Source organism: Podarcis muralis, chromosome 2, assembly GCF_964188315.1.
Source record: "Podarcis muralis chromosome 2, rPodMur119.hap1.1, whole genome shotgun sequence".
NCBI lineage: Eukaryota > Metazoa > Chordata > Lepidosauria > Squamata > Lacertidae > Podarcis > Podarcis muralis.
The window spans coordinates 106,066,562-106,077,878 of NC_135656.1; the positions used below are offsets into that span (position 1 = coordinate 106,066,562).

At 46.8% G+C, this 11,317-nt stretch overlaps 1 protein-coding gene across 1 annotated transcript; it reads right to left on the reverse strand.

Moving 5' to 3' along the window:
- Positions 1 to 6,212: 6,212 nt before the first annotated feature.
- Positions 6,213 to 11,296, reverse strand: RPS5 (ribosomal protein S5). The gene is made up of 6 exons (XM_028720028.2): positions 11,147 to 11,296; positions 9,588 to 9,693; positions 9,261 to 9,470; positions 7,759 to 7,887; positions 7,417 to 7,515; positions 6,213 to 6,332 (listed from the first exon to the last, which is right to left on the reverse strand). The coding sequence occupies exons 2-6, from the start codon at positions 9,690 to 9,692 to the stop codon at positions 6,264 to 6,266; spliced, it is 612 nt and encodes a 203-aa protein (XP_028575861.1). The 5' UTR covers position 9,693; positions 11,147 to 11,296; the 3' UTR covers positions 6,213 to 6,263.
- Positions 11,297 to 11,317: the final 21 nt, after the last annotated feature.

The following is an 11,317-nucleotide window of genomic DNA, read 5'->3' on the forward strand; positions in this document are numbered from 1 at the left end:
CCTGAGGTACCATTTTAGCTAATGGGGCCTCCCACTGCCGCCACACGATTTCTGTTCTCATCCTGAAGCAAAGTTCTTAACCCGAGGTAATATTTCTGGGTTAGCAGAGTCTGTAACCTGAAGCATCTGTAACCCAAGGTACCCCTGTACTGTACTTTTACACACACTTTGAAGCCAACAGGCTCCCAGGTTTGCTACTAGAATATTGCCCCCCCACAAAAAAACAACAACACTTGGGCTGTCCCCTGAAGCTAGACCTCTTCGTTGCCTCCTGCCCATTCTCAGAAGGAGGGGTGACACCCGACATCTGCCCCAACAGCAAAACACAAGACGGTGTTGAGGTTTCTGAAAACTTGCCTGGTCACTGTTCAAGTCTTACTTGCCCAACCAGCCCACACCTCCCACAGCCAACAGAACCGTATCTGTTTTGCCCTTGCCAGGACTGGAAAAAAACTCAGAAGAGAACCTGGGGGGCAGAAACCTCAACATTGAAGAGAAGTTCCCCCCTCACGTTGGCCACCTCATGTTGTGCATGAGAAACCTGATTGATCCTCTACACCGATCTTTGCCAACCGGGTGCCTCCAGGTTGGGCTACAACTCCCAAAAGCCAGCGCATGTGGGGTTTCGTAGCCCAAAACGTTGGGAGGGTGCCTGGCTGGCAAATACTGCTCCACAATATCTAGTGAAAGAATGACACGAGAAGTGAAGTACTGCACTCCTGCATCTTTTAATAGTGTAGAACGGAGGAGGAGCGATGGAGTTCTGGACTTACTGTATTTTTCGCTCTGTAAGACTCACTTTTCCCCTCCTAAAAAGTAAGGGGAAATGTGTGTGCGTCTTATGGAGCGAATGCAGGCTGCGCAGCTATCCCAGAAGCCAGAACAGCAAGAGGGATTGCTGCTTTCACTGCACTGTTCTGACTTCTGAGATTCAGAATGGTTTTTTCTTGTTTTCCTCCTCCAAAAACTAGGTGCGTCTTGTGGTCTGGTGCGTCTTATAGAGCGAAAAATACGGTACATCTTGCAGTATCCCTGAACTTGGTGGGGGGAGATTTTTGGTTATGCCTTTTTAACAGGAGACGCGTCAGTACAGTGGTACCTCGGGTTAAGTACTTAATTCGTTCCAGAGGTCCGTACTTAACCTTAAACTGTTCTTAACCTGAAGCACCACTTTAGCTAATGGGGCCTCCCGCCGTAGCACAATTTCTGTTCTCATCCTGAAGCAAAGTTCTTAATCTGAAGCACTATTTCTGGGTTAGCGGAGTCTGTAACCTGAAGCATCTGTAATCCGAGGTACCACTATACCTGATAGGAGTTGGAGTCAGTCCAACAAAATATGGAGGGACACAGGTTCTTCTTCCCCAGGTGTAGAAGTGTGTGCAGATTGGTGCTTTTGTCTCCCCACCTACCACCACCCCGGCACAACAGCTGCACCTTCAAAAACTCCCATTTTCACAAAGCTGTGAAAGGTACAGGAATCTTCGTCTCCTTTGTCACCCTACGGGACTGCCTAAGGCACCAAGCCTGGCCAGCATGACCACTGCTAGGGATTCATAGTTCAGCAAGAGCTGAAGAACTGTGAGAAAGCCGCCCCTCAACTGCCTCAAAAGATCGCCCCTTGGGTTCTCCATCCACGGATTTGATTCTCAGTGGGCGCCTCCAGACCTCCATTTTATTCTGCATCCATCACGACAGTACTGGGGTGGTCATACACAATCATCATTTCAACAACATTTGCACTTGCAAATGTTCTGGGGCGCTCTCTCATGCTGTTTCATTTCCAGCCAATGTATATCCTGCTGAAACAGGACGCGGGTGGCGCTGTGGTCTAAACAACTGAGCCTCTTGGGCTTGCCGATCAGAAGGTTGGCAGTTCGAATTCCTGCGATGGGGTGAACTCCCGTTGCTTTGTCCCAGCTCCTGCCAACCTAGCAGTTCAAAAACACACCAGTGCGAGTAGATAAATAGGTACCGCTGTGGCGGGAAGGTAGACGGCATTTCCGTGTGCTCTGGTTTCCGTCATGGCGTCCCATTGCGCCAGAAGCGGTTTAGTCATGCTGGCCACATGACCCGGAAAGCTGTCTGTGGACAAACGCTGTCTCCCTCAGCCTGAAAGCGAGATGAGCGCCGCAACCCCATACAGTGGTACCTCGGGTTAAGAACTTAATTTGTTCTGGAGGTCCGTTCTTAACCTGAAATTGTTCTTAACCTGAGGTACCACTTTAGCTAATGGGGCCTCCTGCTGCCGCCGCGCAATTTCTGTTCTCATCCTGAGGTAAAGTTTTTAACCTGAGGTACTATTTCTGGGTTAGCGGAGTCTGTACCCTGAAGCGGCTGTAACCCGAGGTACCACTGTAGTCATCTATGACTGGACTTAACCATCCAGGATCCTTTACCTTTATCCTGCAATTTTTCATACAGCAATAATGTGGTAGCATTGGGGAACCATGGCAGAACAAGAGCCAGTGCGGTGTGGGTGGTCAAGGTGCTGATCTAAGACCTGGGAGAGCAGGGTTCAAATCCCCACTTAGCCATGATGCTCGCTGAGTGACTCACTCTCCACCTGAACTACCTCACAGGATAAAATGCGGAGAGCTATGTACACCACCCCAAGCTCCTTAGAGGAAAAGCTGTGGTATAACTGTAAAAATAAAGTAAATAAACACAAAGCAGAATAAATTCATCATTAATGCACTATTGTGGGGAAGGTCCTGTAGCTCAGTGGCAGACCATCTGCACTGGATGCCGAAGGTCGCAGGTTCAACCCCAGGCCTCTCCAGGAAGGGTTGAGAGAGATGCCGCTCTCTGCAATCTTGGATGGCTGCCGCCTTCTGGTGCAGACCATACTGAGCTGAGATGGGCCACTGGTTTGACTCAATACAAGGCAGCTTCCCATGTTCCTATGTGCCTAGACCAGGGTTTCCCAAACTTGGGTCCCCAGCTGTTTTCGGACTACAATTCCCATCATCCCTGCTAGCTCAGGATGGTGGGAGTTGTAGTCCAAAACCAGCTGGAGACCCACGTTTGGGAAACCCTGGTCTAGAACATGTTGCAGAAGACACCCACAATAAAACAAAAATTAAATTAAAAACCCAGCCCCTCTGTCACAAAGTGGTTACTCTGTAAATCACCGGCAAGGCAACTTTCCTGCTCCTGCTGCTTTATCTCATTGACTAAGGAAGGCTGCCACCTGTTGGCATTATCTTTTAGTGAGCTCTAAAGCAATGGGTGTGGGTCGGCTGTGGGTTAAACCATCCCTGCGACAGGGTGAGCTTCTGTTGCTCGGTCCCAGCTCCTGCCAACCTAGCAGTTCAAAAGCACCTCAAAGTGCAAGTAGATAAATAGGTACAGCTCCAACGGGAAGGTAAACGGCATTTCCATGCACTGCTCTGGTTCTCCAGAAGCGGCTTAGTCATGCTGGCCACATGACCCGGAAGCTGTATGCCGGCTCCCTCGGCCAGTAAAGCGAGATGAGCGCTGCAACCCCAGAGTCGGCCATGACTGGACCTAATGGTCAGGGGTCCCTTTACCTTTACCTAAAGCAATGGGCATTTTCTGCTAGCAAAAGCATAAAGTGTGTTTGTGTTGCATGACCTTTGGGCTGTTTCTATAACAGTCCTCGGTTGCACACGGAAATCTCTGCTGCGTAGGTTTTAAAATCCAATGCCCTTTTAAAATGTGTTGGGGGGGGTTGTTCTTGTATTTATTATGTATTTGGTGTTTTTTATATCGCGCTTTTATGTTGTGAACTGCCCTGAGACCTGCGGGTACAGGGCGGTATACAAATTTAATAAATAATAATACACAATAATTACATTGTTACGGAATTGGAATCTTTAAGACAGGTGTGCTGTACCATTGCCTTTGATGTTGCTGAACTCCTCCCATCATCCCTGGCCATTGGCTATGCTTGCTGGGAACTGATGGGCATTGTCTTGGCACAATCTCAGAGGACCAAAGATTCCTCCCACACCTCTTCATTCACAAGATATTCCTGCATTGCAGGGGGTTGAACTAGATGATCCTCAGGGTCCATTTCCAACTCTACAATTCTATGGTTCTAAGCAGGACCTGCGTATGAGTTGCCTTGCGTTATTGCATAGGAAAGCATCCAGATGAATTGCATCCTCCTGAAGTCAGTCTCTTCTGCCAACCTGCCCTTAAGGGCACCACCTCAAGGACCCGTCCTGGAACGCGGAACATACATGCTGGTGAGACAGGACCAAACCGGAAGATCTCTCCCACGTCATTCCAAAGGCATTTTTGACCAACAGGAAGCCACTACCCCTGGGATAAACCCAGTGGCCTGGTATGTGCTTGTGACTTGCTTCAGGTGGTGTTGGGTAGCTGACATGCAGCCAGACAGGGAGGACCTGCCCCACAAGATCTTAGTAGGGACAACTGGGGAAGGCTGCTCTGTTTGCCATCACAAGGACACATATTTTGCAGAGCAGGTGGTGCCAATCACTTTACGCGGACACTGGATTCACCAGAATCCTTGGATTTCAGCAAACCCCTTTCAAAAAGTGGCAATTTCCCCCCATGTGAACCTGCAGCTCTCCAGATGCTATTCAACTCTTAACTTCTATCAACCCCAGCCTATATGGCCAATACTCAGAGATAATGGGAGACAGCATGTTCCTCATCCATCGTCTGAAGTGAAAGGACAAGGACGTAGTCAAACAGCTTAGATATCTCCACAGACCTGTAACTATGATCCATGTTAGCTAACTAGCCTCCATGTACAGATGTAGAGGCTGATTGGAGGGGATGTGGATAGCTCTTCGGCCCAGGGCCTCATGCTCAAAAAGGGGCCTCCAATTTAGACACCTGTTAATCTTTTGGCATTCGATAAATTTCACAACTTGTATTTATGTGCACCAAATTGCAATGCAATCTCTCATCTTGGAACTGCAAATTTAAGAAAAGATTAAACCTGGCCCCTGGATACAAAGGTGTTGGAACCGCGAAGTTACAGCCCTTTCCCAACTTTTACCATGCCAAAGTCACTTCTGTAAACACAGGAAGTGGAATGAAAAATTCTTTAGGGAAGTAAAACTCTGCTTGGTGTGGAATTTTTTTAGTGCACTTGGACGAAGGATGCACACCCAGCATCAATAGACACATACATATTTGGAATTCCCTTTCTAAACAAATAACCCTGTTGTACTTTGCTTAGTGCAAGACCAAGTTTTACAGAAAAAGGTGATAAGTTTGTTTGGATGAAATTCGAAACCCAAGATTTGTGTGGTTTGCAGGCATGACTGACCTGTGAAACTTTCTGCAGATCATGAACACAAATAAGCTGAATGCAGCCTTCCTAGAGAAACTGGAAATGAAGAATGTCCACAGACTGGATCGCTTGCAGCAAAGGATGAGCATAAAGGTCTGAGCTGTACTAACTTATCCCTGACTGAGAGTAAAACAAACAAGGTAACCTAACTCTTCTGCTCCTGCTGATATGAAAATGACAGAAAGCTCCAGGGAACAGCAACTCTTCCACATTCCTTTAGAACAGAAGTGGGCAAAATGCGAATTGGGATCTACTTATCTAGGTGGTTTGCAGCAGATAACCAGAGGTGTCTAACTTGAGCAGTTGCTAGGGAGTTGCTAGGGAGAAGACCTTGTCAGTGGTAGCCCAGCCAAAGGCTCACCTGGTGGCCTGCGCTATGTTATTTCAGGGCAAATGAGAAGGAGAACATCTTGTTCTCTCCCAGGCTTTTAATCACAATCTAGGGGTGCTTTACTTCTGCACCAAGTTCCCGTTGGGTGCAGTTTATGCTAGCTTTAAGTGTTTCAGTTATTTTAGCTGTGTTCTGGGTTGGTTGTTGCTGTAATCTATTTAAGAACACAACAGCCAAACTAGATCTGATCATGGTTCCACGTTGTCCAGCATACTCTCCAAGTAGTCAATCAGGTGGCTGTAGAGAGACCACAAGCAGGACTTGAGTGTGACAGCAACTCTCCCCACTTGTGATTTCAAGCAACTGACATTCAGAGGCACACACAGTGTGTCAGGTACCACACAGCCATCATAGCTAGTAGTTCCTGACAGTTTTAGCCATGAATTTTTCCAATCCTCTTTTTTTAAAAGCCATCCAAGTTGGCAGCCATTGCTGCCTCTAAACTGCTACATCACAACACAGATTATCTTTTTGGTCATAGGTCCACATGCTTCAGAAGAAGGTGGATCGCAAGGAAGAGGAGCAAAACAGTGTGAAAATGAGAATTTATTTGCTTTGGATATCCAGCAGCAGCAGCTCTTAACGGTTGGACTTGGCCACACGCTCCAACTCGTCCTTCTTCTTGATGGCATAAGAGTTGGAGGAACCCTAGAAATGGGAGGCAACCGTGAGACACAGACATACACACACAGCAGCATGATCCCAAGCTCAGCCTGAAGCAATCTGCTCAAATAACTTCTTCCCAATAGGTGGCAATTCTAGTCACATACACCTTCACAGTCACCCCTCCAATGAACAGCTGAAGGAGCTGCTACAGAATAGCTGCAGCAACTGGCATATACACATAATGGATACCATTTCAGCTATTTAAGATTATGGTTTCAATCCCACAACACCGTAAGCTTTTTGGGCCAAATACCAGGTTGCGTGTCAAGCAATCATTTTACAAGAGAGATTATGTTGCCTGAGAATGCTGTTAACAGCTGGACCTAGAGCAGGGGTCAGCAAACTTTTTCAGCAGGGGGCCGGTCCACTGTCCCTCAGACCTTGTGGGGGGGACAGACTATATTTGGGGGGGGGGAATTGAACGAATTCCTATGCCCCACGGAGATGGGGCATTTTAAATAAAAGGACACATTCTACTCATGTAAAAACATGCTGATTCCCAGACCGTCCGCTGGCCAGATTGAGAAGGCAATTGGGCCGGATCTGGCCCCCGGGCCTTAGTTTGCCTACCCATGACCAAGAGCAACCATGGGCTGCTGTGACAATGTCTCAGTTTCAGGAACTGTTCCTACTGCTGCACAAGGCATCTCTCAGGCAACTTTCAGCTAAAATCTTCAAGGAGTGCTGCACTTGTATATTTTGCAGTTTAGGACAACGCAACCGCAAACCAATTCATTCTTGGGGTTATAATGAGAGCCCTATTTACCATCCCTGCACCTGGCTTTGAAAACCCTGCTGCTGATTTCCAAGTGACAACAATTTACTTATTCCTACACCACCTTTCAGGAAAACGCTGCTCTTGCATAAAACTTAAAAACACAAGAACACAACACTACTAGAAAATATGTTTTCAAAATTAAGAAGCAGCAGGAGTTTAAAAGCTTCCAAAACAGGAAATTAATTAACCACACACTAGAATAACAACAGTAAAAAAAGATTAGAATGTGCCACTGCCAGGATGCTACTTAAACCCCACTGAAGGAACTTGCTATTAGTTGATTCTCACCTTAGCTGCATTGATCAGCTCATCTGCTAGGCACTCAGCTATGGTCTTTATGTTGCGGAAGGCAGCTTCACGAGCCCCAGTGCAGAGCAACCAGATAGCCTGCAGGGGGGAGACAGAGATTACATTGGCATGCAGAGTCAGGTGAGAAAATGCTCTTCCTTAATCATAGAATTGTAGAGTTGGAAGGGACCCTGAGGATCATCCAGTCCAACCCCCTGCAATGCAGGAATCTTGACTAAAGCACCCCAACAGGTGGCCATCCAACCTCTGCTTGAAAACCACCACCACCTGCCAAGGGAGCTCATTCCACAGTCAAACAACTCTTACAAGACAATCCCGTACCTGATTGACACGACGCAAAGGTGACACATCAACAGCTTGTCTCCTCACTGTGCCAGCTCGACCAATACGGGTAGAGTCTTCACGAGGGCCACTGTTGATGATGGCATTCACCAGGACTTGAAGGGGGTTCTGTAAAAAAGATAAAAGCAGGTTAAGGCTGCAACTACTGTCTACTCCACGGAGTAACATACAACTTCTAACAACAGCCAATGTCATGACTTATACAAGACACATCTCTTCAGACTCACTTTCCCCTTCTGTATAATGGACACAGCCCACACAAGTGAAGATTAGCAAAAAATATTCTAGGTTCATATACCAGAAATGGCTTACAGGAAGTTAATGACAAGGTCTCCCATCTTCCTAGACAATAAAACTGGTGTATGAACTATTCTGCAGTTACCAATGGTACAATCCCTCCAATGAGACACACAATTCCTCCAAACTAAAAACAAAAAAACAAGGCTAGAGAACAAAGGTAATATATACTTAAGGAACTGAGAAGAATCCTGTAAGCCCATCCACAAAACCTGCAAATTTCATCCCAAGTGAAAGGGAGACCTGCCCTGCCCAAATGTTAATTCACATAAATGCTCTTAGTATATAAGAGTATTAATAAGAATATAGGAAACACAAGATGCATAGCAAATCAGGATAGCCCAGTAAATACAAACCTATGCAATTCTGTACTTTTGGGGAGCTGAATTTTCACCCTACCATATCCAGAAGGCTTGGTAATGGAAACCTTTGTCTAATACTACAGTTAAAACACTTGTGAAAATGCTAACTGCTTAACACCTGCTAAAAACCTAACACAAACCAGGTAGTTCTACGGCAGTTCTGGAAACCTTGCAAGAATGGAGATTGATTTTAGGAACAAATCACTTATTTGTATTAGAAAATCCACAATTTCACTTATAAGTACTTTAAGAACTCTCAAGTGGATGCGAGTCATAACCAATTTGATTTGATCGTTTTTAATTTGTCAAGTGGGAAAATAAGATTGCAACATACATATTTAGCAATCTAAATCTAAATCTAGCTGGACCTTAGGGAATGGATTAAAACCTTTACCTCAACCAATAGCCGAACATATTCTGAGAAACACACTACTTTGCATCACACTGAAAATAATGGGAAGCATGTAATGGGCCACATCAGTCAACACAATTAGTGTCTGATGGGTTGGGAGGAAACAGATTTTTCTATTGCTTGCCTTCTGAATGAACACATACTGGGCTATTCTTCCCAAAATACACTACTAGTGAGTAGAAAGAACATCCACTTACTCTTTAGATGACAAAAACACATTTCTTAGTCAACTAATGTTTTCTAAAACTATACCTAAATTTTGCTTCAATGTGCATAGCTAGGCCTCGCCACACCAGGTATTTCTTTCTGGTGGGCGTTTATCCATCTCCTCTCCCTCTAGCCTCCAGGATCAAAAACCCATCTCACAATATGTCAGCTTCCACAGACAGCTTTTCTGGTCCGTGTCTCACCTCTCCTGTGAGCAGATGGATGATCTCAAAGGCATGCTTGATGATGCGCACAGTCATGAGCTTCTTGCCATTGTTGCGTCCATGCATCATCATCGAGTTAGTGAGGCGCTCAACGATAGGACACTGGGCTTTCCGGAAGCGCTTGGCAGCATAGCGCCCAGCACTGTGTGGCAAATACTTGGCATATTTCTCCTTCACTGCAATGTAATCCTAAAGAAGCATAAGGAAAAAGTATTAGGAAACAAGCAGGGATGCAAGCTCATTCTCCGCTGGAAGACAACACTGTCCAAGAGCTCTGTCCAGTTTGTTTACAACCTCATTCCATACCTGCAAGGAGATGTCACTGATCTGCACATCATCTGTACTCCATTTCCCAAACAGCTTGATATCAGGGGTCTCTGCCACAGCAGGGGCTGTCTCCCAGTCAGTCATTCTAGAGGTGGAATAAATATTAGGTATTGAATTCGCCCAATCTACCCTTCAATGGCTCAGGTAGAATATGCAAACTGAACCTGTACTAGCTGCCACACAAAAGTGATTTTTTTTGCTAGCAAGGTCAAGTACCTTTATGCACATGAAAGGTATGAGCTGTCACCCTTTACTGGTACACAGGACATCAAATATTGTGAGCAAGCTTCAAGACTCTTGCAAAGGTTTGGATAGGTATCAATTATGTGAGCTACATCCCGCATTCAACATTTGTATGCTCATTCATTCAAATCTGGGTTACCTTGCTCACTATCAGATCCACCACTCGAGCCATTTCCAAAATAAAGAAATAAATACATCAGAATTGGCCAAAATGTTATCCATCATATGTTTATCAACTTCAGCTCCCATCATTTCTGGGGCTGATGGGAGCTGCAGTGAAACAATTTACGGAGGCCATCATCTTAGCTACCTGTAATGTTGCTGTATTCTTGTCTAGAAAGTTAGGGCACTGTTTTTCACCCTCATTTTGAATGTGAAGATCTGGCGCCCCAAACCCTTGGGACAATGCAACTGAGACAACACAGGCTGACTTGTGCAACAAATAAAAGAAATGAAATGCTATCTTTGCTCAAAGTGACAAAAGTGTATGACTGCAGGCTTGGCCCCTTCCTTCCTTCTTTCTTTCTTAAGCAAAGGTGGGGACCAGATCTGCAAAATCGGGCCTACTTTCCCTTTTGTGAAGTGGTGAAGGAAAGAGAAGGCTCTTGAAGTGGGCCTCATATAAAATTGGTAGGGCTAAATGCGACTTGCAAGTCTGGCTGAAGCATATCGCACAACTGTAGGGTTGGGAGATACCCTAAGGCAGTGTTTCCCAACCTTGGGCCTCCAGCTGTTTTTGAACTACAATTCCCATCATCCCTGACCACTGGTCTTGCTAGCTAGGGATGATGGGAGTTGTAGTTCAAAAACAGCTGGAGGCCCAAGGTTGGGAAACACTGATCTAGTCCAACCCACAGCAATGCAGGAATCAGCTACGGAAGGCCAGGTGGGGAGAAAGACAAGGTCGCTCGCCCTCCCTTCTTAAAACGACTGTTGCTGAAATAAAACTCATCACGTTCCCTCCCCCCCCCCAGGAGCCGAAGGAGGGAGGCGCAACTGGTCCTCCGTCTCCCTCCTTCACAACAACCCTGCGGAGTAGCACCGAGGGGTGACGAGCGGCCACGTGGCCTGCTCGGCAGTCAGGCGGGATCTGAAGCGAGGCCTCCCCGCACAGTGGCTTCACCGCCGCCCTTCCTCGGTTTCTCTGCGCCTCCCTCCTCCCGCCCCACGTGCCCCTTCCCGGCCCCCCCAGAGGCCTTTTTCTGGCCTTCGCGCCGGTTGATAGCCTTCCCCCTCACCGCCCCCCAATAAGACTCCGGTTTCCACCCTTATTTTCCTCCTCCCTATCAACTCACATGGAGGCGCTTCGCTCTCCTCCCCGCGTCCCGCTCGCTCGCAGAGGCAGAAAAGGGCCACGCGCGGGGTTACCCAGAGTCTTATGCACGGGCTACCGGCTTCCGGCGCGCCATACGCATGCGCGACTACGTTCTCAAACTCTCTCGGCGAACCAAGTTCTCGCGTGGTTT

What these genes read in the sequence shown, in the direction of transcription:
- RPS5 (XM_028720028.2), bottom strand. Translation starts at nt 9,692, where the DNA reads ATGACTGACTGGGAGACAGCCCCTGCTGTGGCAGAGACCCCTGATATC. An exon ending in TCCATCTGCTCACAGGAGAG is followed by an intron (nt 7,888 to 9,260) that starts GTGAGACACGGA and finishes TCTTTTTTACAG; the next exon opens with AACCCCCTTCAAGTCCTGGT. An exon ending in AGCTGATCAATGCAGCTAAG is followed by an intron (nt 6,333 to 7,416) that starts GTGAGAATCAAC and finishes TCCCATTTCTAG; the next exon opens with GGTTCCTCCAACTCTTATGC.